Source organism: Podarcis filfolensis, assembly GCF_964270895.1.
Source record: "Podarcis filfolensis genome assembly, chromosome: 4".
Taxonomy (NCBI): domain Eukaryota; kingdom Metazoa; phylum Chordata; class Lepidosauria; order Squamata; family Lacertidae; genus Podarcis; species Podarcis filfolensis.
The window spans coordinates 77261232-77285611 of NC_139607.1; the positions used below are offsets into that span (position 1 = coordinate 77261232).

The 24380-nt window shown below is 41.5% G+C and overlaps 1 protein-coding gene and 1 long non-coding RNA gene across 2 annotated transcripts in view; both read right to left on the minus strand.

Moving 5' to 3' along the window:
• Positions 1-884: 884 nt before the first annotated feature.
• Positions 885-8865, minus strand: LOC310760641. Its single transcript, XR_014547092.1, has 2 exons — positions 6699-8865; positions 885-4988 (listed from the first exon to the last, which is right to left on the minus strand). It is a non-coding gene; the product is annotated as an uncharacterized lncRNA (long non-coding RNA).
• A 3815-nt stretch (positions 8866-12680) lies between these two features.
• The window catches only part of PDS5B (PDS5 cohesin associated factor B), a 65576-nt gene continuing 53876 nt past the window's right edge, over positions 12681-24380 (minus strand). Inside the window, exons 27-35 of the mRNA XM_083608947.1 lie at positions 24026-24158; positions 22508-22627; positions 21786-21848; positions 20821-20966; positions 18469-18568; positions 16986-17428; positions 16791-16892; positions 16405-16543; positions 12681-15276 (exon numbers count right to left, since the gene is read on the minus strand). Of these exons, the coding sequence (XP_083465073.1) occupies positions 15241-15276; positions 16405-16543; positions 16791-16892; positions 16986-17428; positions 18469-18568; positions 20821-20966; positions 21786-21848; positions 22508-22627; positions 24026-24158 (1282 nt within the window). The 3' untranslated portion in view covers positions 12681-15240. The remainder of the gene's footprint in view (positions 15277-16404; positions 16544-16790; positions 16893-16985; positions 17429-18468; positions 18569-20820; positions 20967-21785; positions 21849-22507; positions 22628-24025; positions 24159-24380) is intronic.

Consider the following 24380-nt stretch of genomic DNA (forward strand, 5'->3'; position numbering starts at 1 on the left):
AATTCTGTCTTTCAAGCTCCTCCTCCTACAACAGAAAGCCCAAGCATATTGCATCAGTTGTTATCAAGGAACACATTTCTATTATATTCTTTAGTCTTAAAGTTAACAAGCTTGTATATATAGGCAGCATTATTTGAACAGAATTCAAGCATGGCATATATGGAGAGAGGGAACCCCTCTCTTTGAAGGGACAGCACAACAGAAAAAGGCCCTTATTATGCGACCTTACTAAGGGACACGGGTGGCGCTGTGGATTAAACCACTGAGCCTAGGACTTGCCGATCAGAAGGTCGGTGGTTCGAATCCCCGCAACGGGGTGAGCTCCAGTTGCTCGGTCCCTGCTCCTGCCAACCTAGCAGTTTGAAAGCATGTCAAAGTGCAAGTAGATAAATAGGTACTGCTCCGGCGAGAAGGTAAACGGCGTTTCCGTGTGCTGCTCTGGTTCGACAGAAGCTGCTTAGTCATGCTGGCCACATGACCTGGAAGCTGTACGCCGGCACCCTCAGCCAATAAAGCGAGATGAGTGCCGCAACCCCAGAGTCAACCACGACTGGACCTAATGGTCAGGGGTCCCTTTACCTCACTATGGAAGAATATTTAGGAGACTCGCCATTTCAGAAGTACTGACTGAACAGTTTTTCTGTACTTGTCAGAATAGAGTGGAGGATAGAGAATAGCCTTTGACAACCTGGTGCCCTCCAGGTTTTACTGGACTACAACTCCCATTATCCCCCAGCTATCACAGCTGTGGGAGTTGTAGTCCAACAATATCTGGAGGGCACCAGGTTGGTGAAGGCAGCACTAACATTTCAAAGCATCTTATGCACCTCTGAGGCTGCCAAGTTGAACAGGTTTTTATTTTCGTTTTCAAAAGCTTCGTTTCATTTCTATGAGACTGTGGCCTTGGCACAAAGCCCAGGACCAAGAGGTGAGGGTGGAGGGGAATCTTTCCACTGATGTCAGTGAATTTCATATCAAGGCCCTACATGAAGGTCATGACACAAGCGGGGTGGAGCTCATGTGAGGTAAAATTAATTTATAATTGTGTGAAAGTGTTTACATTTTGGGAGGAGAACATTATGGCAGTGTTTTTAAAAGGTGTTTCAATCCACATTGTGTGAAAATGGAAAAGAAAAATATAGCTGCTCTCATTTCTTGTTGAATGTATGTAATTGCTGTATTGGTTTTAAACCTAACTTTTGCAGCTCAGTTTGATCTGTGTTGTTTCCTGTATGAAAACCATTGTCACTGCACATGTAATTTATGCGACTGATGGGGTCAGGGGAGACAGAAGAAAAACAGGTTGTGCATATTTTAATACAAGGTAGTTGAATGAATGAATGAACAGTTAAAACATAGGGTCATGTTTTGGGCTTAAAATTCCACACATGAAAATCCCAGATTCCATTCAGAAAGCATGCATTATGGTTAACCATGGTCTGAACAATTTCTAAATATTCTTTTTCAGGGGCAAGGAAAATATGAGTGGGCAGAGACCTATGCTTTCAAAAAGTACAGCTGCAAGCTGTTTTAATGACTTTTCATCATAGCTGTCAACGTTTCCTCTTTTTTAAGGGAAATTCCCTTATTTCGAATAGGATTCCTCGCAAGAAAAGAGAAAAGTTGACAGCTATGCTTTTCATACATAATTGGTTTTGTCAGTCCCTTCACCCTATTCACACCAACACCTTTCACAGAGATGTGCTCATCTAACGGTGCAATCCTATGTACATTTACTTGGGGAGTAATTGCTAGCATGTGAAAATAAACTAAATGCAGAATCCCTGCTGAAGGAACACACTTTACCCTAGATATAATCACATGGGGTCTCTGGGTTGAAGGAAATTAAAAAGCTAATATTTATTATTGGAAATAAATGCTTGCTAGGAAAGATCCTAGTTCTATGTAGCTAATGTGGAGACACGATGAGCTATACTCGCTTCTGCATCTCAAAGAAGAGCTCAGACTGACTGCTCTAATAAAGGAAGCACAGAAGAGTGGGAGAAGTGAGTAGGAAGTGAGGTCAGCAACCCTAACATTATCAGTCTAAGACTGAGGGAAGATCAACAGGTCAGCAGTAGGACGACAGTCTAGGAAGCTTGGAGGTTCTTCTCTCTATCTACCCTTTCTCAAGCAAACACATTGGCCTACAATGCAGTGTTGTGTTGCATCCTGAGATTTCCAACAGTGAGCTCCACTTCCACTGAAACCAGTGGGACTTGCTTCTGAGTAAACATACATAGGATTGTACTGTCTCGCATGAGAATATGCTATTTTCCTCCTCCCATTTTTCAGCCTCTGGCATAAGCTGAAGCAAGCTGCTGTACTTATGAGCAGTAATGAAAAAATTTCATGAAATATATTTATATATCTACATGCATGAATAAAGCATGTATCACGAAATGAGCAGAGAAGTTTGACGCAGAAGCTATTTCGGCTTCTCCTCAAAGCCCATTTGGTAGTTTCATAGATTAGGGAAGTGTTATGGAACAGGATAGGTCAATTTTAAAATTTATCTAAAAAGAAGTCCTAATATGCAGCTTGGTCCTTCCCAGCTGGTAGGAAGTGCCTAGGGCAGCTGCTTCAGGGCCTGCCATCTTGTGATGAGGGCGTTCTGGAGACATGCAGAATTTTTGTGATGCCTAATTACAAAATATCTACATTGAGCATGGGGAACAGCAAGCTCCTGGATAGGTAGTACGAATATGAAAAACAGCTTCCTCAAAAAAAGCAAACGGTAGTCGTTTGACTCTTCACCAGAATCCGTGTTTCAGCCAGCTGTGAAGAACACAAACTTGTTTATCTTTTGCTGGCTACATCGCAGCTCCCAACTGTTTCTCCATCGCAGTTCAGTAGCCATGAACAACCAGCAAAGAAACACAAGATATTCAGGTCACTTGGGAAACAACCATCCGTGTACATAAGCAAACAACTGAAGATATTCATTATCTTCACTTGAGAGAAAAGTATGTCCATTATAGTACAGCAGCCTCCAGCTAAACTAATTCTGCCATGAGTTAAGTCAGAAGGCTCCCACTTGCCCTTCTGTTGGTCCATTCGGTTGTATGTCTGCTCATTATATCACGAGGAAATGATCTTCACCCCGACTTATCCATTTCAGGATCCACAGCTGCTCCATGGCAGTGAGCTAGAATACTACTAGGCTAGGGGTTGGAACCCCCTTTCATCACAGCCAGTTTGGCGTGCTCCACACCTGACATCATCTTACCAGGTAAGCAGGAGGAAGTGGCTGGCCATAAAGGTCTCACCGGTCCAATGGAGAGGACTGGGAGGCCTAATTAGAAGTTCACCTCCCCTAGGTCAAGGCAGAAGTTGACTGGACCATTAGCCCTCTAAAATGCATAGGTCCTTTCCCCCCCAGTTTGTAGACCTCAATGAATCAAGCCACAGAATCACTTAGAGCAGGGGTAGTCAACCTGGTCCCTACCGCCCACTAGTGGGCGTTTTAGGATTCTAGGTGGGCGGTAGGGGGTTCTATGGCACAAGCTGAATCCTCCTTCCGTCAAGCACTGGTGGGTGGTAAGGAAATTTTACCATCAAGAAAGATGCATTAGTGGGCGGTAGGTATAAAAAGGTTGACTACCCGACTTAGAGCAACCTTGATTTTAATTGCTTTATGTGTCCTTAAAGTTCACATGATAATTAATGAATAAGTTTTCAGGGAAATTAGCAGTAACAGATTCTGTCCACTCAACAGGCTGTGGGTGCACGTGTACCTTATCTCGGCACAATAGGAATTGTGGATGAGTCATGCAAACCATTTATTTGCAGGCCACCCCTCCAAGACTTCCCACACACCCCCAGGTTATTGATTGCTGCCGTTACCATTAGTAATTGTTATAGCAGCACTAGTAGAAAGCTGTTCTTTAGAAAATGCTCAGCACACCCAGATCTTCTAAACACCAGCAGCAGATTTTGTCCCTGTCCCAGTTAATGCTGTTTGCCCTCCAGTTTCTTGAAAGTTTTATTCCACGGCAAAAGAGGCTTTCATTTTACTCTCTCTGCCTCATTCTCAGGGCCTTTGGAAGGTGTGGATCTTTAGGAGCAAGAGCTGTCATGAGCTATGCAAACCATAAAACCACAGAATTCAGATCTACCATCCGCTCATCTTACAAGATTTTTAAAAAATGGCCTTATATTTCTTCTATTGTAATGTCACTTGCAGTATGTTACCTAATTAGAATATTATTCCTGTTTTCTGTAGTGGCTCTAGCTAATTTCCATTACAAATAGTTTCTCCAAAGCTTGAAGAGAAGCACATTGCATTAATGAGGAGTGACTCTCCCATGAATACCAATATCTATTCTTTGCAGATTAACAACAAATAAATATAAATGTCACTTTCCAATGGGGAATGGGTGTATTAAAATCCCAGACAAGCATCAGGACACAGTAAAAAAATACTTGTTTGCAGTTGTGACACAACCCACAAGTAACAGAAAACCTGAGCCGATACTACAAAAAAAGGCTTTAGCTTCAAAGATAAATATATTCATCTGTTGCAGCTAAAATGTCTTTTCTGAAGTAAAATATATATATGATGTGAAAAGTGTGTTTCATTCTGGAGGTAGAAATTACACTAAAAGTGAATTAAACAACCTACAGCTGTTTATGTTTGTACCTCTGGAAAGCAGATGTGAGGAATGGAAAACAAGAGATGATTGTTTTAATTAGATTTAACTAGCTAATAAGGTGCATTGACGCAAAGTATTTATCATCTGCCTATTAAGACCAGCAACTTAAGCATCTTATTGCTGTAGTCCTAAATGAAATCACTCATGAATCTAATTTGTTTCAATGAAGAGGGGGAAAGCTGTACTTCACAGCGTGTATTTATGCTCACTAGTCTTAGCCATTCATATTACTCATGTTTAAAACGTTAAGGTCATACAACACATTCACTGATCGATTTATGATGCTGTGTCTCTGAGTGCTGGGACTGATTGTGGAATTGCCAGGTTGAAATACTTTCTTAATCATGGACTTCCGGGTTGGCGCCATCGCCGAATGGCGGACTCCCTCCGAGCTCCGGAGGGAGCCGGCTCGGCAGGGGCTGGGTTTTACCGCACCGGCGATGCGGGGACCCTTAGAAACCACGGCCACGGGGGCCGTGGACTTGGAGACTCGGCTAGCACCGCTAGCGCCCTCCCGACTCGTGAAGGAGCCTTTTTAAAGGCTACGGATCGGGTGCCGGGGAGAAGCGTGGTGCTTTGAGTCCTCTGCCATCCCTGCCGAGCGAAGCCGCATGCCATCCGGCGGAGAGCGCTGACTTCTTCCATTGAGAATTTGGACTTTTAACAACAACCCGTGAGTAAATTGGAAATCGGGTTTAAAAGAAGAAAAATTTTTGGGATTTGAGACGAGCGGGGGGGGATCTAAAAAGGAAGTCAGTCCCCCTCCCTATTGTAGACATTTTAAAACAAGGATTGGGAAGCCAAGGCCCAAAAAGAACGGTATCTTTGCTAAATTAAGAATTCCATGATGGGAAAGTACAAGAATTGTGCTGGAGGAAGAATTGAAGGAGAAGGAAAATGCACCCCCCTCCCTGGGAACCGGGGCGATTGAGGAGTGAGCCTGGTGAAAAGAGCCGGTGATTTTGACAGCTGTCAAAGTAGCTGTCAAAGTCGGAATATTAAAGAGGATTTTATTACAAGGACCTTGCTGGTCAAATTTGTTACAACTTGATATAATTTGTTAAGACTTGAATACAAAATGGCGAAAATACGGAGAACAATCGGATTTTTGGAAACAAAGTTACAACAACCCCCCTAGAGGAGTTTCGGGACATTACAAAGATGGGCGTAAGCCGGGAAAAATACAACACTCCGGAATTTCACAGAACTGGTTATCTCCTGGGAAAGCTGCAAAACGGAAACTGAATCTTGTCTACAGGGTGTTTAGACTAAAAGGAGACAACAGAATACCTTACTGAAGAAGGAAGGGACTGAACGCAAGTTTTTGTTCCTGAATAACAACAACCCATGTAGAGTTACTAAACTTCTGAATAAGAAAGTTTTAGCAGCGGAACAAGAGGAAGCTGGACTATAACCTTGAAAGAACAATGGGGGGAATTTTATAATTTGACATTTTTAAAGATTTAGGAATTAATTTTTAAAGAAAGTAATCCTAGAAATGGGAAATAATTCTGCAAGGAGTTGGGGGAAAAATGGGATTGATGGACTTAAGATTTCCAGGCTGGAAACATAGATTGGAGGATAAGGGAAATTAAACCGGGGAAGGGGAGGGAGAATTAGAATCCAAAGGCTTGCAACTATTTTCTGAATTGGTTTTCTTTTTTCTAATATATTTTTTATTTTTTTTATACTTTTATTCTGTGTGCTTTTACTTTAATGGGAAAAAAGGGGGACATTGTGGAAAGAAAAGGGGGTGGGCTATGGGGAGAGATCTTTTGCTTTTTTTTTATCAAGGGTGTTGCATAAGGTTTGTATAAATTTAAATTTGAACAATGGGGTATATAAATTGTGCTTTAAATCAGAAATAGAACTTGTGGAAACAACAATATGAAAGGGGAATACAGTAGGGGTGGGGGAAGGGGGGAGTCCCAGAAAGTGGATGTTTGAAAATAAGGTTCTGAATGTATCTTCATAATTTCTTTTCTTCTCTTTCTGTATTTTGGAAACTTCAATAAATATTATTTAAAAAAAAAAATGAAATACTTTCTTAATCATGAGTCTCATAGAGGCTTTGGGCAAATCACTTTCTCTCAGCTGTAAGCCGCCTCAGAGTTGCTAACGGTAAGTACACAATGGGGAAATTCTATATATGTCGCCCTGAGTTTATTATTTATTAAAACATTTATATATTACCGACCACATCATTCTCAAGACACAACAAATATGTAAGAACCTAAGCAGAGCCTTTTGCCTCAGTGGTGTAACGTGGGGTGGGGCAGTTGCCCCAGGCACAAAATTGTTAAGCATCCAAAATTTCAACACCCAGTGCTGCCTCAATACATCTGCATGCTTCTATCACTGGACTCTGTTGAAAACTGCTTCTCGATGTGAACCAGGAAGTGACCTCTCCGGACAACAGAACAACTCTTTCCTTATCTCTGCAGCTGCAATCTCCTGGGTGGTGGATGGCGTTATACTCCATCCTTTTCCCTCCCTCGCATTGTGTGTGGTCCCAGGCACTGGCAATTCATGCTATGCCACTGTGCTGAATCAGGCCAATGGTCCATCTATTCCAGCATCCTTTTCTCACAGCAGCTAACCAAATGCCTGTGGGTAGCCCACAAGGGAACTTCCCCCTCGTGCCGTTTCCAGCAACTGCTGCAGAGAAGCATATTGCCTCCAACAGTGGAAGTAGAACAGAACCACCAAGGTTCGTAGCCATTGATAGCTCTCTCCTCCATTACTTGGTCTCTTTTAAAGCTATCCAAGTTGGTGGCCATTGCTGGCTCTTGTAGGAGCAAATGCCATAGGTTAACTACGTGTTGTGTGAAGAGGTATTTCTTTTTGCCTCTCCATATGGAATAGACAGGGTTCATATATTTCATTTAAGGGCTAAATATTAAACTCGATATTAAATACTAAACAAATTGTTAGGGCAGCCACACACCTACCTTCCCTGGGGCTACTCCAAGAGAAGTCCAGATTAGGGAGCTTGTGCCATCATCAGACCCGGAAGTTGGCTTGAGAGAACTCAGTTCTGTATTTTGTACCATTTGCTTGCTGTAGTATTTTAAATTGTTAGCCACCCTGTACGCCTTTGGCAGACAGACCACACACATAAATAAAATAAATAGGCAAACCTTCAGCTAGAGGGTGCATTTCACCTTTATCTGTAACGGTTTTGCATCCCCACAACCCTGCAATTTTCCATCAGCTGTAACAGCTACTGACCAGTACTATGTTTCATAGTATTTTACTTCTGACAAGTTGTGCTTCAAAAGAATATGGCTATTTAGCTCAAGGCCTAAATAACCACTGGACCTGTCTAGACTGAACACCAAAATATTATTACATCAAGACATATGACTGCCCTTACCCAGATAAATGCACATCTGTACCACAGCTTAGGGAAAGAAGCCATTCCTCTTTCCAAGGCTGAAAGTAAATTGCCTGTAGAGGAGAGGAGGGGAAACCTATTTCAGTCTAAGAATCCTTGTCGCCAACCTTCCAGAGGCCACACATCAGTTTTGGGTAGGGACAGAGTCAAAAGTGGGCAGGGCAAGGAAAGTGACTCATAGCTTTGGCCAGTAGCCTACATTCCAGCCATATGAAAGTCAAGGTTTCTTTATGTACACAAATATCCTGGCAAGCAAGAAGCAAAATCACAGCTGAATGACACATTCCAACCAGGCAAAAGGACTGAGGCGGATGGAACAGGACCGGTAATGGTGTGGTCTGGAGAGCAGACATGGCTTGGGCACTGGCCAGAGGACTAGATAAGAGACCTGAAGGGTCCTGGGGATCCCCACCATGGCTCTAGAGAAGTAAAAACACTTATACTTTACAGCGATCCCCACCCCCACACCTTTGGAGAGGCAATCTTGCATTCATCCTCCCGCTTAAGTGTCTTGTCAAATAACTTGGCTGTGATCCCAAATAATTTCCAAGGCTCACACAAGGTTCTTGAGTTGTTGGACTACAACCTGCATTATCTCTGATGTCCTAGATAACAGTAATAGAAACAATTTACAAGTTCTGGGACGCGGGTGGCGCTGTGGGTTAAACCACAGAGCCTAGGACTTGCCAATCAGAAGGTCGGCGGTTCGAATCCCTGCGACGGGGAGGGGGTGAGCGCCCGTTGTTCAGTCCCAGCTCCTGCCCACCTAGCAGTTCGAAAGCACGTCAAAGTGTAAGTAGATAAATAGGTACCGCTCCAGCGGGAAGGTTAACGGCGTTTCCGTGCGCTGCTCTGGTTCGCCAGAAGCAGCTTAGTCATGCTGGCCACATGACCCGGAAGCTGTACACCGGCTCCCTTGGCCGATAAAGCGAGATGAGCTCCGCAACCCCAGAGTCGGTCACGACTGGACCTAATGGTCAGGGGTCCCTTTACCTTTACTTTACAAGTTCTGTTAAATCTTCATACATGGCTGAAAGTTGTATGAAGGTCTATATACGCATTTAAAAAATACTGTATAAGTCAGCCTTTGCCAACCTCGTGCCCTCTAGATGTTTTGGACTCCCACAGCCCATCAGTTCCAAACAGTTGTCCGGGGCTGATATGCAGCTGGGAAGCATTCGGTTTATAAAGGCTAGTATGATCATGAAATATATAAGCAACTGTTTTGAACAAATGAGCATATCTTGTTTGACTGAAAGCTGTTTGGCAGCACCTTAATGAAGTGCGTTCAAGCTCTTACTATGCTTTGTCATGTAGTGCAAGCTCATTATAATGAAGTATCGCACAGTACACAAAGAAGACATCACTCAATTACCAGATTGCTTCTCTATTTGTTGTCATCTCCCCCATTATATATTGTGTGGGCAAAAAAACCCCCGCTTTTCTTTTCCAGGAGCTTACTGAAGGACAGCGTTGAGCATAGCATTAAAGAACACAAAAGGCTATAAAATGGTCTGAGCAGCTGGAAAGCAACCAGCTTACCATTTAAAATGAGTATTATGCATTTGATTTTAAAATGACTAAAATGAATGCCAACCACGACTCCACCCTTTTAAATGTCATAGTCCACTCCAGTCGCTGGAAAGTAAAAAAAAAAAAACCCTACCACCCTCTTTAGCAACGAACCCAAATTGTCAGGATGCTAGGCCGCCACACATGGATGTGAAACCTGGGGTCTTTCTGAGGTTGTTGGCCTTCCTCCATCACCCCTATAGGAAAAGCAGCTTTGGTCCAGCAACATCTGGAGGGCCATAGGTTCCCCCTTCTTGCTGTTCCCCCTCCTTCCCCAGGACCAGCCAGCTGTGGAGAACCTCAGACCCAGGGCTCAAATGTATCCCTCCAAGTTTCTCTTGCTCACCCTGAGAGATCTTCCCCGGGATGTACTCCTCTCTAGCTCTGGTTCAAACCCAAATGTTTTTCCCTGGTTGGAATGTGTCCTTGCGACCTCAACAGTGCCCCCTGCTTGTTTGGGTGGAGGATACAGAGGGCAGCTCCCAATAAATAGCTCCATCAATGGACTTGGCACTACTTTTATCACCAATTTCTAGAAGAAGAAGAGGAGTTTGGATTTGATATCCCGCTTTATCACTACCCAAATGAGTCTCAAAGCAGCTAACATTCTCCTTTCCCTTCCTCCCCCACAATAAACACTCTGTGAGGTGAGTGGGACTGAGAGACTTCAAAGAAGTGTGACTAGCCCAAGGTCACCCAGCAGCTGCATGTGGAGGAGCGGAGACGCGAACCCGGTTCCCCAGATTACTAGTCTACTGCTCTTAACCACTACACCACACTGGCTCTCTATTTAAGCCATTGCCAGGATACAGTGATCATTATTTCTGTTAACATATAATATCAGTGATCAGACTTGTGTGACAGTTCTTCAAACCGTACATGTAGTATTCACGAGGACATTAATTCCAACGTCAAAAAGCATTTAAGGATTGATAATTTAAGCAGGGTGTAACCTCACAATGCTGAACCCAACACATACAAGCAATACTGAGTGTACACATGTAATTACAGTAGCATACTCCTCCTGCAGAATGAAATATTATTTCCCATCATATTCAAAACGGTATTTATTAATAAATGTAAATTTCTCAACAATGAGTTCTTAATGCTTTATTGAAACTACTTTGCTTCTGCGAAGGTTGACTCTTTATTCATGATTTTTCCAGGACAGAGGGAGCGAAAATCAACATGAAATGAGGCAGTAGTCAGAAGATGATGGAATACTCTTGAATCCCACTGATTTGAGTGGGACTAGCAAAGCAGAGCTTTGAGAATACTGCTATATTACAACCAGTAAACAATCAGACAAATCACTGCCATTGATAGGAAAATGCCAAGGCAGTATATAGCCAACTAGCTTATGGTTCAAGCAATTCCAGCAATTATTTATTACAAATTTTGACCATAATTAAGGTGGGTTGGGGGAAGGTATTTATCTAATAGAGCCAGACTTGATGCCAAGAACCTGTTTAAAACTTTAAATGTATATCTAATTAGACAGGGTGGCAGAGCCACAATTTCCTAACTGGCAACATGCAGGCATACCTTTGAATTTTCTAAGGCTAATTAAATTATTTTCTAATAATTTATGCTGGAAGGCTGCACTGGTAAGCATTCCCACAATGCATGGTGTTCTGCCAGAGACACGAAGATAAATGAAGCCAACGTTTTTCTTGTAGCAGTGAAGGAAATATCCAGTCATCCCAGAGTTGTCAAGCAAGGCACAAATTGTGATGGTTTGATCTAGTATCTTCTAGGGGAACCAAGGACACTCAAAATGGGAACAAGTAAGAGACGCTCAGCCAAGAGTTATTAAGGGCACAGGGTAAATTTAAACAAACTGCCAACCAGGTAGCACACATATCTCAATAAATCAGAATTAAGTCTCCTGTACCTGCTGGTTCAGAAATTCTAATTCCTGTATGCCCAAGAACAATAACGTCTTCTTCAGAATATATTGCTCAGTGAGAGCCTACATCTTAAGAAATACAATGGTACCTTGGGTTACAAACACCTCGGGTTACAAACACTTCGGGTTACAGACTCTGCTAACCCGGAAGTAGTACCTCAGGTTAAGAACTTTACCTCGGGATGAGAACAGAAATCGCACGGCAGCGAGAGGCTCCGTTAGCTAGTGGTACCTCAGGTTAAGAACGGTTTCAGGACCTCCGGAACAAATTAAGTTCATAACCAGAGGTACCACTGTAAAGCCACATTAGGGAAAAGACAACCTTAACTCAGTGTGGCCGCCTCCAAAAAAATCACTAAAACCACAAAGAAAGGTTGTATCCTTTCTCCCACTGTGACCATGCATACCTTCAAATGGGTCCTTACCACTGCACCTTCCTGGTTTAATATGCGCTGACCTCTGTACTGACAGCAGGCATTTCTGGTGACAAAAATGGTAGTAATCTCTCAGACTTCGGATGGCCGTGACAAAGAGATCTAAAAGAGAGGGGTTGTGTTTGCCTTGAGATGAGTTCACCTCTTTTCTGGTACCCCTTGCCATGTTACTATTATTGGGTCCTCTGGCCACTGTTATCCTCTGTTGCACTTCCAACTGTGTCTCTCCCCTCAGGTCAACAACAATACTCTAAATTTGCAAGATCAGGAGCGATAGTCAGCTGGGATTTGCAAGGCATTGTGATGCCAACCCAGACTAGCCCCTGAACAGCCCTCAGGAAACCACAAGGCAAAATGGGTGAGAAATTCACTATTTAATAATAAGCCTAGAACTGATGAAAAAATCTGTGTGTTCATCCCCCTGCCTCGCCCCCCCCCCCATAACAGAGATTGCAATTGTAATCTAAACATATCTAGCATAACTGCATTTTTAGGAACTGATGCAGAGAAAAGTATTAGGAAAAACCTTTGGAAGTTGTTTGAAGAGTTTTGCCTTTTTTAAAAAAAAAGTACAGAGAGAGTGAGAAATCACTGTTTCCAGTTGCACTGCAGCAAGAAAATGGTATCTTTAAAATGGATTAGTATGATTGGCTGCAGACTGTTGCAATATAACTTACTGTAATCATAATAATTTCATACTTGAACTTGTAACAGGGAGTTCAATTTGTCTGTTTAATGTTATACAGTACATACTATAAACTGAACATAATTGAAGAGCACGCTAACTGAATCTTAGCGTATAGTCTCTTTATACATTATTTTACTGCAGCTACTGTATGCAGATCTCAAAGTGTTAGTACATAAGATATTCATTATACGTGTATGAGGAGGATAAAACCTAAAAGGTTTATAAACATTGTCATCTGCACCTGTTTTCCCAATTACACATTAAAATGCAAGAAATGAACATTTAAACTGCAAAACTATAGATTAAATTTAAACATTGGCATTTTATGATTAACTGATGTGCAGCAATATTAATGGAAATATGACCAAGCTATGTTCATGCAAATAAATCTTCAACAGTCTGCAAGTAGTTTCAATATCTGTTCCATACTTTGTATAAAATGGTCTTAAGATATATACTCCGTAAATGTTGTCAGTGCAATATTGTCAGTGAAGAAAATGCGGTGCTAACTTCCTTTTCCCACCCCCCTAGGATATAAAAACTCTCATTTGCACTGCTAAACTTTGTGAACCACTGAGGTTACTTTGTGCTAGGGAAGTTTCTAAGTGAAGTCATCTGAGCTACCTTCAGCTAATGTTTTCAGACAGCTGTTTACCCAGAACTACGGGCATAAAAATATAGGACAGCTGAAGAACAGTAATTACTAGCTAAAAGAGCCACTACAAAAAGCACTTAATCAGAACAGCTTGATCAACACAAACTGTCTGGCTTTGTCTATTGCTGCTGCTGAATAATAATACAAATCAATACAAATTATATAATAAAAAAAGCTTAGAAAAAAGTTGAATCACCTCTGAAAAATATACTTGCAAACATGTTTGCTAACTACCATGATGTCTCACATCCCTTCCCCAGCATATACTTCCTTGGAATCATAACTTAAAAGGATGCCTTTTGTTAATTTTATGACAATGTCCCATTATTCCATGAGATAAAATATTAATAAGTTAAAATTAGATTCTTTTACATTTACTGCTAGTAAGCAGGAGGAAAACAGCATGTTAAAACTATAAAGTGTGCTTGGCTAAGCATAAATAGTAACCTATACATTTTGGTTCAAAGACAGTTTGTAAAACTGAATACAGGACAATGCCTTAAGGAGTTTTCCCCTAGTTGTTCTTTTCTTTTCTTTTACTTTTTTTGTAATTTTACTCCAGAAACAAAGTTCAGTCACTTTAAGGTTAGGACATAAAGTGAAGCTTCATACAGATTTTGAATACCCTGACTGGAATATTCTGCAGCTGATCATTCAAATGAAAACACGGCCCTCCTAAGTCCCACCCCCTAACTGCCCATAACCTCACTCACAAAAATAAAAATTTTGGTTAACAAAGAAGAAAGTACAATAAACTCTTGGTAGAACGTTCTTCTCATGAGGCAAGGTAGCATATCCTACAGCCAGATAAGACTTAAAAAATTACATTGCAATTTCATTACATTTTTCTCATAAACATGCAACTCACTGTGAAATACAAAACACTTGGCTCTGAAGAAAGAACAGCTTTATAAAGACAGACTGCATCAATAAAATTTTCTTTCCGATTTTTACATGGTTATAAAACCTGCTTTTTCACTAAAGTTCAGGTACCAGGTTTCATATTATAATGTAATAATTTGCTCTTTGTGAACATAATGTTCAAGAGGAAATATACACATTGACATACTAGACTATTAAAAATTCAGTTACAGAATTTTATTGATACAGCAGATTAAACCAATAAGGAAAAATAAGGGGATAGGATTTCATTACATTATTTATTAACACATAAAAAATTAACATATTAAATCTTTTTTTTTTTTTTAAATGCTCAATGCCACGAGAGGTCCAGGAGTCTGGAATCAATACTGAGGTGCATAAAATGAATCGACTTTCACAAATCTGCATCTGGCTGTATTATTTTATCCCACATCATTCAAAATCAATTTGGCACCTTCGAAGACAGATGGGTGCCAAAGGTAAACACTGGATTAGATACATAAAGATAAAGAGATCATGTATTTCCTTTTTCAAGCAAATAGTGTCAGAGGTGTCACTATTTGTCAAGCTGATAATTTGTTCACAGTTAAATGCCAATAAAAATAAAAATACAGACACTGACAGATATTGCTTGATATCCATTCTAACTCCCCCCCAACCCTCCCTTTTTTGAAATAAACATATCTAACAAACAGTCTGGTACTGTCAGGTTTAAAGCCGCTGTAAAAGCTATACAAGCACTTTAGAAGTCAGAAACATTTCTTTTTTTAAAAAAGGATTATTTACAGGTGGTTTCTTTACTCCATGTGTTTATATAGCCAGTGCACATTACACTTCACAAGAACCCACAGTTAATGATATTAACATGTGTGTGGCTTATGCTTGTGACCTACGAACTCCAAATGCAAGGGGCGGGAAACAAAAGATTGGTCTAACTTCCTTCAGCAACCCCACTCTGAGCACCAACAGCTTCCTTCAGCCTGAAACTATGCATAATAAGAGCATTCTTCAAAAGGACTTCACTCCAAAGGCTGGGAACGTGGATTGTTCATCGCCTTTCCCTTTTGGATGTCCTCCGGCTCACCTGAGGGAAAAACACCAGATGAAGAGTTATAGGCTCTAATCCAGAAAAGCGATCTGTCTATCTAAACAGGCTTCCACACGAATCACCACCTGCTTCCATCAAGAACCAAAAGCAGAAATGGGACTCACAACCCAAATTCATCTTAAATTGTGCAGCTGGGTGGTCAATGGCTCCTTATCAACCCTGGTTTGTACTTCCAGGTACCTTTTAAAACAGGCATAGGTGAACTCGGCCCTCCAGATGTTTTTTTGGAATACAATTCCCATCATCCCTGACCACTGGTCCTGTTCGGGATGATGGGAGTTGTAGTCCCAAAATATATGGAGGGCTGAGTTTGCCTATGCCCGTTTTAAAATAACCTTTTAAAAGTGTGATTTAGATATAGGAGAAAATAACCATTACTACATGAAAATGTTCTGCTCCCTGAAAAGATGATGGGTTTAATGCCAAAAAACTAGGGCTGCCATTCACCCATCAAATGGTGCCCGGACGGAATTTTCGAAAACCAGGACCTATGGCAGGCCATATCAGAAGAGTTGTTTTAATTTCATGAATTTCCTAAAACAGAACTTCCGGGGGGGGGGGGGGCGCGGCGGGGGCGGGATTTAGGAGAGATTTTGCAAAAAAAAAAAAAAAGCTCAACAACATTTGTGTCCGGATTTTCACTTTTTGAAATATGGCAACCCTAAAAAAACTTGTTCCATTCATTTATTTCAGAGGGGTATCATGAAAGAGTTGATTTCAATGGGACTAGGCAGAATCAGGAAGATGGTGAGGCTTACTAGTAATATATCATGTAATGAGTGCTTATTTGGATCAAGACATTGGATCACATTAAGCACAGGTAACTTAGATTCCCACTTCTCTTGTAGTGTGGCATGTAAATGATTGGCCTACCCCACAATAAAATCCATTCATTTCACTTCCCACAGTAAATGTAGGTACAGAAGGTGTCTCTTTGCTGAAGATCAAACTTTAAGACATGATGTTAAAACAGGCAGGCAAGCCATTGTTTGTTTCTGTACCTCTTGAAACATTTGTAGTTATATGTAATAAAATAATTCAAACTGGGGGGAAATGAAATGAACAGATTTAATAGGTAGCTGCAATACACAAACATTTGCTTACTCTGACTGTAGAAACTTCCTCTTCCTCCATTGTTACTTCTTGGGGAATGTCCTGAACAGGGGAACTACTTTGAAATACATCCATCTCTTCAGTTGATTCATTTTCTTTACTTGCTGTTTGCTTTGACCGTCCAGCTCTTCTAAAATGGCAAACCACAAATCAAGTGTATTAATCGAGGAGTGTTAAGCACAGGTCATCACAGCATTTAAGCAAAACTGAACTTATTTCCCGTAAGCCCTTACAGTGCATACATGTTCAAAGGTTGCTGCAAAACTCTGGAGGCACATTATGAGCACTGCCCAGCAAGTTAACTATTTTGGCAGAATTATCTGAGGTATCAAAATTTTAAAACTAAATTTAATGTACCCCATATTCACCACACTCACCCTTTTTTCTGCTGCGACGGTGGTGTTTTTGGTGGTCTCCCTCGCCTTTTCTGTGGTGTAGATTGGTTCGATTCAGCTGTACTTATTTCAGATGATTCAGACCTGTTTGAGAAGCATGTTTCAAAGTTACACAGCAGATTTAGAATTAAAAGACGTTGGAAGTTAGAAAGCGGATATCAAAACAGGGGGGAATACCTCTGTTGTGCTTTCCTTGGCGTCTTGTACTGCCGACCTTTTGGCTTCTGCTCGATATTTTGCCTTTCTTCTTCCTCCTCCTCCTCTTCCTCCTCCTCTTCTTCCTCTACAGGTTTTACAGGTGTGGCTTTTTTCCTACCTCTTTTAGGAGCCTTTACTACTGGTTCTTCCTTTTGCGTAGCAGCCTTGGGAGGTCGCCCTCTTCTCCCCTTCTTTGGTGGGCTATTTTGCTCATCTTCACTTTCTAGCACATCTTCCTTTAGTCTCTTTTCCTCTGACCACTGAGGTTCCTCAGACTCTGAAATGGCCGCTGCTCTCTTTCTCCCACGCTGACCACTCCTAAGTTTTGGTTCTTGCCCCAGTTTATTCAGGTCGTCTATACCCAACTTTTCTTCTGAGTCTGTAATGATTTTCTTCCTTCCTCTGGGCTTTTCCAGATCTGACTAAGGAACAAAGAGAAAATTACTTCTCCCATCAAATATCTCAAGATTCTACCTCGGGTAAAAAGATTTAAGATCAAGTGACGCCCTCCTAAAATGGGCTGCAGGATTTTATCCTTTTAACTTAAAATCTTATCTCTTAACCTTTTTGGCTTTACAGTCATACCTCGGTTTGAAGTAGCTTCATGTTACGTATTTTCGGGTTGTGCTCCGCAGTGACCCGGAAGTAACGGAGCGCGTTACTTCCGGGGTTCGCCGCTCGCGCATGCGCAGACGGTCAAAATGATATCATGCGCATGCGCAGAAGCGGCGAATCGCAACCCACACACGCACAGACGCGGGTTGCGTTCGCTTCAGACGCGGATCCCGTTCGCATCCAGAGGTACCACTGTATTGTGAGAGCACATAATCTGAGGGGGAGGGGGTTAAAAGCAAGGTTAAAGTGCATTGGGGGAGGAGTTAGTAGCCTGCAGCAGTTTTACTTAGCTGCTTGCAATCTCTGAGAGTTCATGACCAGGACATGTAAACGGGGCATTTCCAATGTATTGGTGGAAGAGACTGAGATTGTGACTTTTGGATTAAAGCTGGTTGCTGAGGCTTGATTATGGGTTGTTTGTGTCTCTTTGTGGGTGTGGCAAAGCACATGATCTGAGGGGGAGGGGTAAGGCCTGGAGTGCTGTCTCATGGTGTATGTGGGACCAAGAGATATGGGCAGCAAGGGAGCTGCTGCAGTGACTTGCAACACCTGTGCATGTTTGTCCTCCTGCCTAAGAATGTGCAAAACCAAACCTGCAGCAAATATAACCTATGGAACCTAAACAGTTTTGCATCTTCTTAGTTCATGTTGTCCCCAGACTGGTGCCCTCCAGATGTGGTTGACTCCTACTTCCACCACTGGCCATGTGGACAGGCATTGACCGGAGTCGGTGCTTCAAAAGCAAATGTGCTAATTTTCAACGAGATTTTCAAGTGTATTTTCTTTTCTTTTTATTAAGATACCTACTGGAGGGGGGGAAACCACAATACACTTAATTCATCCTTACAATTTCAGAATCATCTCTCTTGTCATTCTTCTTTCCTGGCAAAGGCGAAGCCATTGTATAGTCTTCATTTTCGCTGTGGTCCATTTCAGTACTATCAAGTCTATAACACACATATTCAAAGGCTTTTTAGAAATATAATTAATTCTGCCACTTCTGATTTAGTATCAAATTAACAATGGCTTCAGGAAAAGGCCCGAAGCAACAAACTGTTCTTAATGGACTTTAGATAACTTAAAACTGTTAAAACATATTTCTATTAGCCTCCAACATAAATTTATCATCTATTACAACAGATATACCTACATATTTCAAGAATACCGGGGGTGGGAGAACAGATGCTATACCATAAATATACTATGTCTCTTGAAGACCTAGCAGGCAGAAAGTCTACCTTCAGTGCACTGTTGTCCTGAAATACACTTTTTCCCAAAGGAAGGAATGGCATCCATGCACTTAAAAGGAAGACAATAAAGGGGTACATTCACTGGGGACTAAAACCTGATCCAAGTGACCCCAATGCATGAGGAGTAGCCAGGGTGCGGGCAGGTGCCCCTCCTAAATCAAGAAAAATCAATACTAATCTGAGGCTTTGCCCCCTAACAAAAGCCTGCCCCCGCAACGAAAATTCTGGCTATGCCCATGAGAGGAACAGGAATACCCCTCTCAAGTAGGGAAAAATAGCTTCCCTTTTGTTCCATTTCAACTCAAAGGAAGTCACTGAAAAACAAGCCCTATCCATACATCAGCTTGTTTCATAGGATGCATTTCTTACTATACAATAGAATTGTAATGATGCTGGCACACTGCAGCACGATGGCAGAGAAGCTGGTGGGCAGCCCAAGCAACTAGCATGGGTGGTGGGTAATCCAGGGGAGACCCAGAGGAACAGCTCATGGCAAATCTCCAGGAATCGCCCTGCTCTGTCACTGCTGTGCGCCTCCTGCCAATGCCACCGCTGCAGCCTCAGTAGCATCAGAGCAGGATGGTTGCTGGGGAGCTGCTACACCCAACCCTTCTGTTCCTTTGTGCCTTGCCTGAGCCATGGTTCACTTGAGCGGGGGGGGGGGGGCAGTTCGACCAAGCAGGTGGACAAGCAAGGCCAGGAAGGGGGAGGAAACCTGTGGCAGACAATGATGGCAGGGGAGGGGAAATAAAGGAGCTTATTTTTCTCCTTTCCTGTAACCCCTTCCACCACTGTTGTTGTGGAAATCTCAAGAAATTCTGCAGCAGCCCCCATTGCACCTGTGTTTCGTCTATCAGCATTGGCTAACTCCAGCAACAAAGGATTTCACTTCTGCACTTTCTGTGTTGCCATTTCAGTAAAGAGCTCTGCAGTTCTGTTCCACCCCACCCAACTGGGAAGAAAAATAATGACAATCTCGTATAGCAAGCAAGGGAGCATGTAGGATTCTGCCTTTATAAAGGACCCCATGCCCAACAATGTCTCTCTGGTATGGAAGTAGCAGAGGGAATGGCAGGGTCTCAGTAGGAGAGAGCATTCTTTGCACCGGGAAGGCCCTGGGTTCAAAACCCTGAGAGGCACTGCCAGTCATAAGGCAATGTTACATCTGCATAAGACCAGAGATACAAGAGTTCTGTGAAATTATTATTATAGAGCACTTTCTCTTGGTACATGGTAACTGAAATTCTCATGTTGTTTAGCACATCACTATCCTAAGGAACGTTAGGCTGAAATACAGCAACTTCAGCTTAACTGAAGCCACACAGTACAGCTAATGGCAAGATTTAGACCATGCTTCCTCAACCTCGGCCCTCCAGATGTTTTGGGACTACAACTCCCATGAACCCTAGCTAGCAAGACCAGTGGTCAGGGATGAAGGTCGACTGTAGTCTCAAAACATCTAGAGGGCCAAGGTTGAGGAAGCCTGATTTAGACCTGAGCAAAAACCTGCTTCAAATTTTTAAAAAATGAAAGTAGCTTAACATACAATTCTGTAACTTGGCATGCTTTCGAGTATTATTGTTACATTATCCTGGTAGGCCAAGTTGTATCAAGAACGTCAACGTTGATTGATTGATTCATTTCATTCATTTAACAGATGTGTCAGGCAATGATGACAGCATATGGCTGTCGCAGAAATGACATAGCAGGCTCAAAGAAATAGATTAGAGCCAACGTTGCAATAACATTACCACTAGTGGTAATGTTCAAATAGCCAACTGGCTATTTGAAGATCCAATTGCCAATTTGGCTGCACATTTTGTTGCATCAAATACAAAAAATGACACTCCTCTGGAAGTTAACACTAAATAATACCAGTATAAGGGGAAGTTTTATATAGGGTTTATATATTAACTACTGACAAGCTAATTGTTTCGCTGTGTACCCACCTCCCTTTGATTCTTCCAGGTGAGGATGGATTTGAATTACTGCTGGCGTTGCTTACGGTTTCCATTCGTGAAGATTTGGATTGGGACTGCTTGCCAGCTGACGAAAGAGGCTTATTAACTGCTCCAAGAACGTTGGCAGCTTTGGGCTGGTGGAGGGGGAAAAGCAAATTCTCAGTTTCAGCTTATTGTTTTTAGTATTAGGAATATCCGTCTCTCGCGTAACAAACTAATCTACAAACCTTCAGTTTATGGTAGGCAATCCCAGAGCCTAACGTATACAGCTTGAAAAATTAAGTTTCAAGACAAGACAAAAGGCTAGACAAAAGTTGCAGTTTTTACCCCAAAGGTGTTGTAGTCTTGCACACATAACATCTTCCATGAGCAAAGTCAGACATATCCTGGCCACAGTCATCCATGCCCTGCTCTCAAGACTTGTTCACTGCAGTGCATTATAGCATTTTGTACACTGGAAACGTCTATTAATTCAGAATAGGTTGCTAATTGGAAACAGGAGCTAGGGAACACATCTTGCCAGTTTTGAGACCAGGCGGTTGCCAATCACCTTCCGAGGACAATTCAAATTATACCTGGCTGCCTGAAGGACAACTTTGGTCACATGTACCTGCCTATGCGTTGAAATCACTACTGTAGGGCCTTCTCCTGATGCTCCCCCCCAAAAAATTAGGTGGGATGTGGCACCCCATTCTGAAATGCTCCCCCAAAGGTAACTTGTCTGGTTTATTCTCTTTATGTTTTTCAGCTCTAGCCAAATAACTTTATTTTCTAGGCATTTTTAAAAGCCAGCTCCCTGGTGCTCATGTGTGTTTCATCTAAAAACCACCATCCTAATCTGCAGGGTTTTTTCTTCTTCTTCTTTTAAAAAAAACTCATTTAATAAAAAAGGGGGAGTGAGACAAATAAGTTTAATTTGGTGCAATACTAAGTAGGTATATACAAAAGCCCACCTTTCCTGGTGTGAAAAATGATTTCATTTCTGGAGGCAGATAGTTTTTGGTATTACTGAAATTCTGCAAAGAGAAACAAAACTAATTAGAAGAAATATTTCAATAGCGGTTTAGTCAGTATCCTTGGTTGGCTCTTGGGAGCCACACTAGTAAAAAAGCTTTATTTTTATAGGTATCAGAACAGATTTTTGATTCAATATTATGATCACGGTACCAGATAAATTTAATGAAAAACAGCCAGTTGCCCAGCAGCACTTTATAAAGACTGAATACCCTGTGTTATACACATTATTATGGGGTAGAATTTATTAATCCTTTAAGTCTATAAAATTGAGAGTCCTCTAGATACTATATTGTTTTGTTACCATAGAACAGTGATTCTCAACCTGTGGGTCCCCAGATGGGACTACAACTCCCATCATTCCTAGCCAGCATGACCAGTGGTTATGGATGATGGGAGTTGTAGTCCAACAACATCTGGGGGCCCACAGGTTGAGAACCACTGCCATAGAACGAAACAGCTCCCCTTTGTAATAAGTTGCACTTACCATGAAATGTTATTCTGGTCAGCAAAGATGGAGCACACAGGTAAGTCTTCACTCCTCTTCTGGAAAGCAGGGTCAAAACTTTTGTTCTTGCCTTCCAGAAGAGCTAGCCCATACCTGTAGGCTTCACTTCTCAATTCAGCAAGGAAAGGTCCCAGTCCACAAGCCAAATTTTACCTTGTCAGGTTGAGTGAAATACCGAGCTGGAAGTACAGGGTCTTTGGGTGATTCCAAACTATATGTTGTGCTCTTTGATATTATGATGTTCATTGCTATATCACACACGGTGTAAAGTTTCTGGGGGAGGGAAAGAAAGTGATTTTGAACACTATCAGAAAACATCCTAAATTATAACACAAATGTCTTGAAAGGGTCAAACTTAAGAGAATTATTGTTTGAGACAATCAAAAATCTAGAGTACTATAATTAAAGCAAGTTTTGTATGTAAAAGCTCAGTATATTTTGTAACACCATCAATCTACACGAAGGAGATGGATATTGCAGCGTATGACATAATGTCACCTCTCTGCTCAGCATATGAATGCCTGCAACTATGGAATCCAGATAATCATATTATCTGAGGGATAAAATGGTCCAGCCCCCCATTTCAGTTCTACGAAAAATGGAATCAACCTTCAGTATTAAGAGAAAAGTAGAATACAAAGTTCATTTTATCCTGAAAGAAGACACTGCCCAATATGTTCCACCTTTTACAGCACTTTAACTAGTGAGTCACAGCCTGATCCAAGTGGATCACAGCACGAGCAGGGCAACCATGTAAATATATGGTAAAGGATTAAGAAATGGGGTTCCCAATTGCTTGTATGGGGTTAAAGTGGGTCCTGGATCTGAAAAACCTGAAGACGCCTGTTTTACAGCACAGCCCTTATGAGGAATATAAAATACATTTAAAAAAAAAACTAACAAAATTTATAAAGCAGCGGCTTAAGAACATCTTATACAATTGCCAAGCACAATTCAAGCAGATCAGCTGGGATGTTCATGAACATCCTATGATATGATAAAGGGCTGATTCTTTGGATTTTTAGAGTCAAGACTGATTTTTGAACAACATATCTCACAGAGAAGCACAGCTGGTAAGAAGCAGCAGCAGCAGCAGCAGCAGCAGCCCTGTGTTGGGCAAAAAGATTCCTGCAGTGCAGGGGTTTGGACTAGATGACCCTTGTGGGTCTATGATTGTCTCTATGATTATAATAAATTCCTACAATTATAGAAAGAATGACAGAGCAAGAATAAAGGATTGCATTTATCTTACAACAATCTTGGGAGAGCCAGTGCCTATTGTTGAGTCAAGTTGGAATCTGTTAAAGAAACTTCCCCAAGGAATCAGAAGCTATCAATGAGTTGCATGAATCTGACTTGTGACCCACTGGTTCATAGACTTCACTCTTATTTGCATGGGTTTGCTTGCATGTGTTCATGTTGTTGATATGTTTTATTTGTATAACATAGATACTAATTAAATCTATTTATTGCACATGAACATCCTAGATAATCACAGCTGCTCAGCCAACCTTCACAAAAAGCTTAATACCTAATAATATACTACTCTTGAAACAGGGCAGGCACTGTGCAGGTGTCCAAAAATCATAATAGAATTATCCTAATTCCTGGGATGGAGACATGTTAGGTCTAAAACTATTTGCAGCATCCAAATATTTTAATTCAACTTACTTCATTCATTTTTGGGTCATCGGGTCCTTGAGCATCTTTTGTCTGTTTAATGTTTTCTACCATTTTTCTGATAAATGCATGGCTATTATTTTCATTTTTAGACATCAATATTTCTAATATGAACCAAAGACACCTAAAAGAAAAATTCTTTATTAAATATACAACTGTCAGAAAACACAACCATATACTCTGCAAAAGTGCATGGTCATGTGTCATGGATGCTTTAGCTTAGTTTCCTGCATTGCAGTGGGTTGGACTAAAGAACCCTTGAAGTCCCTACTAACTTTACAATTCAATGATTCTCTATTCACAATGGTTAAAAATAATTAACTGATTTCTCTAGTCTGGGAAAAGA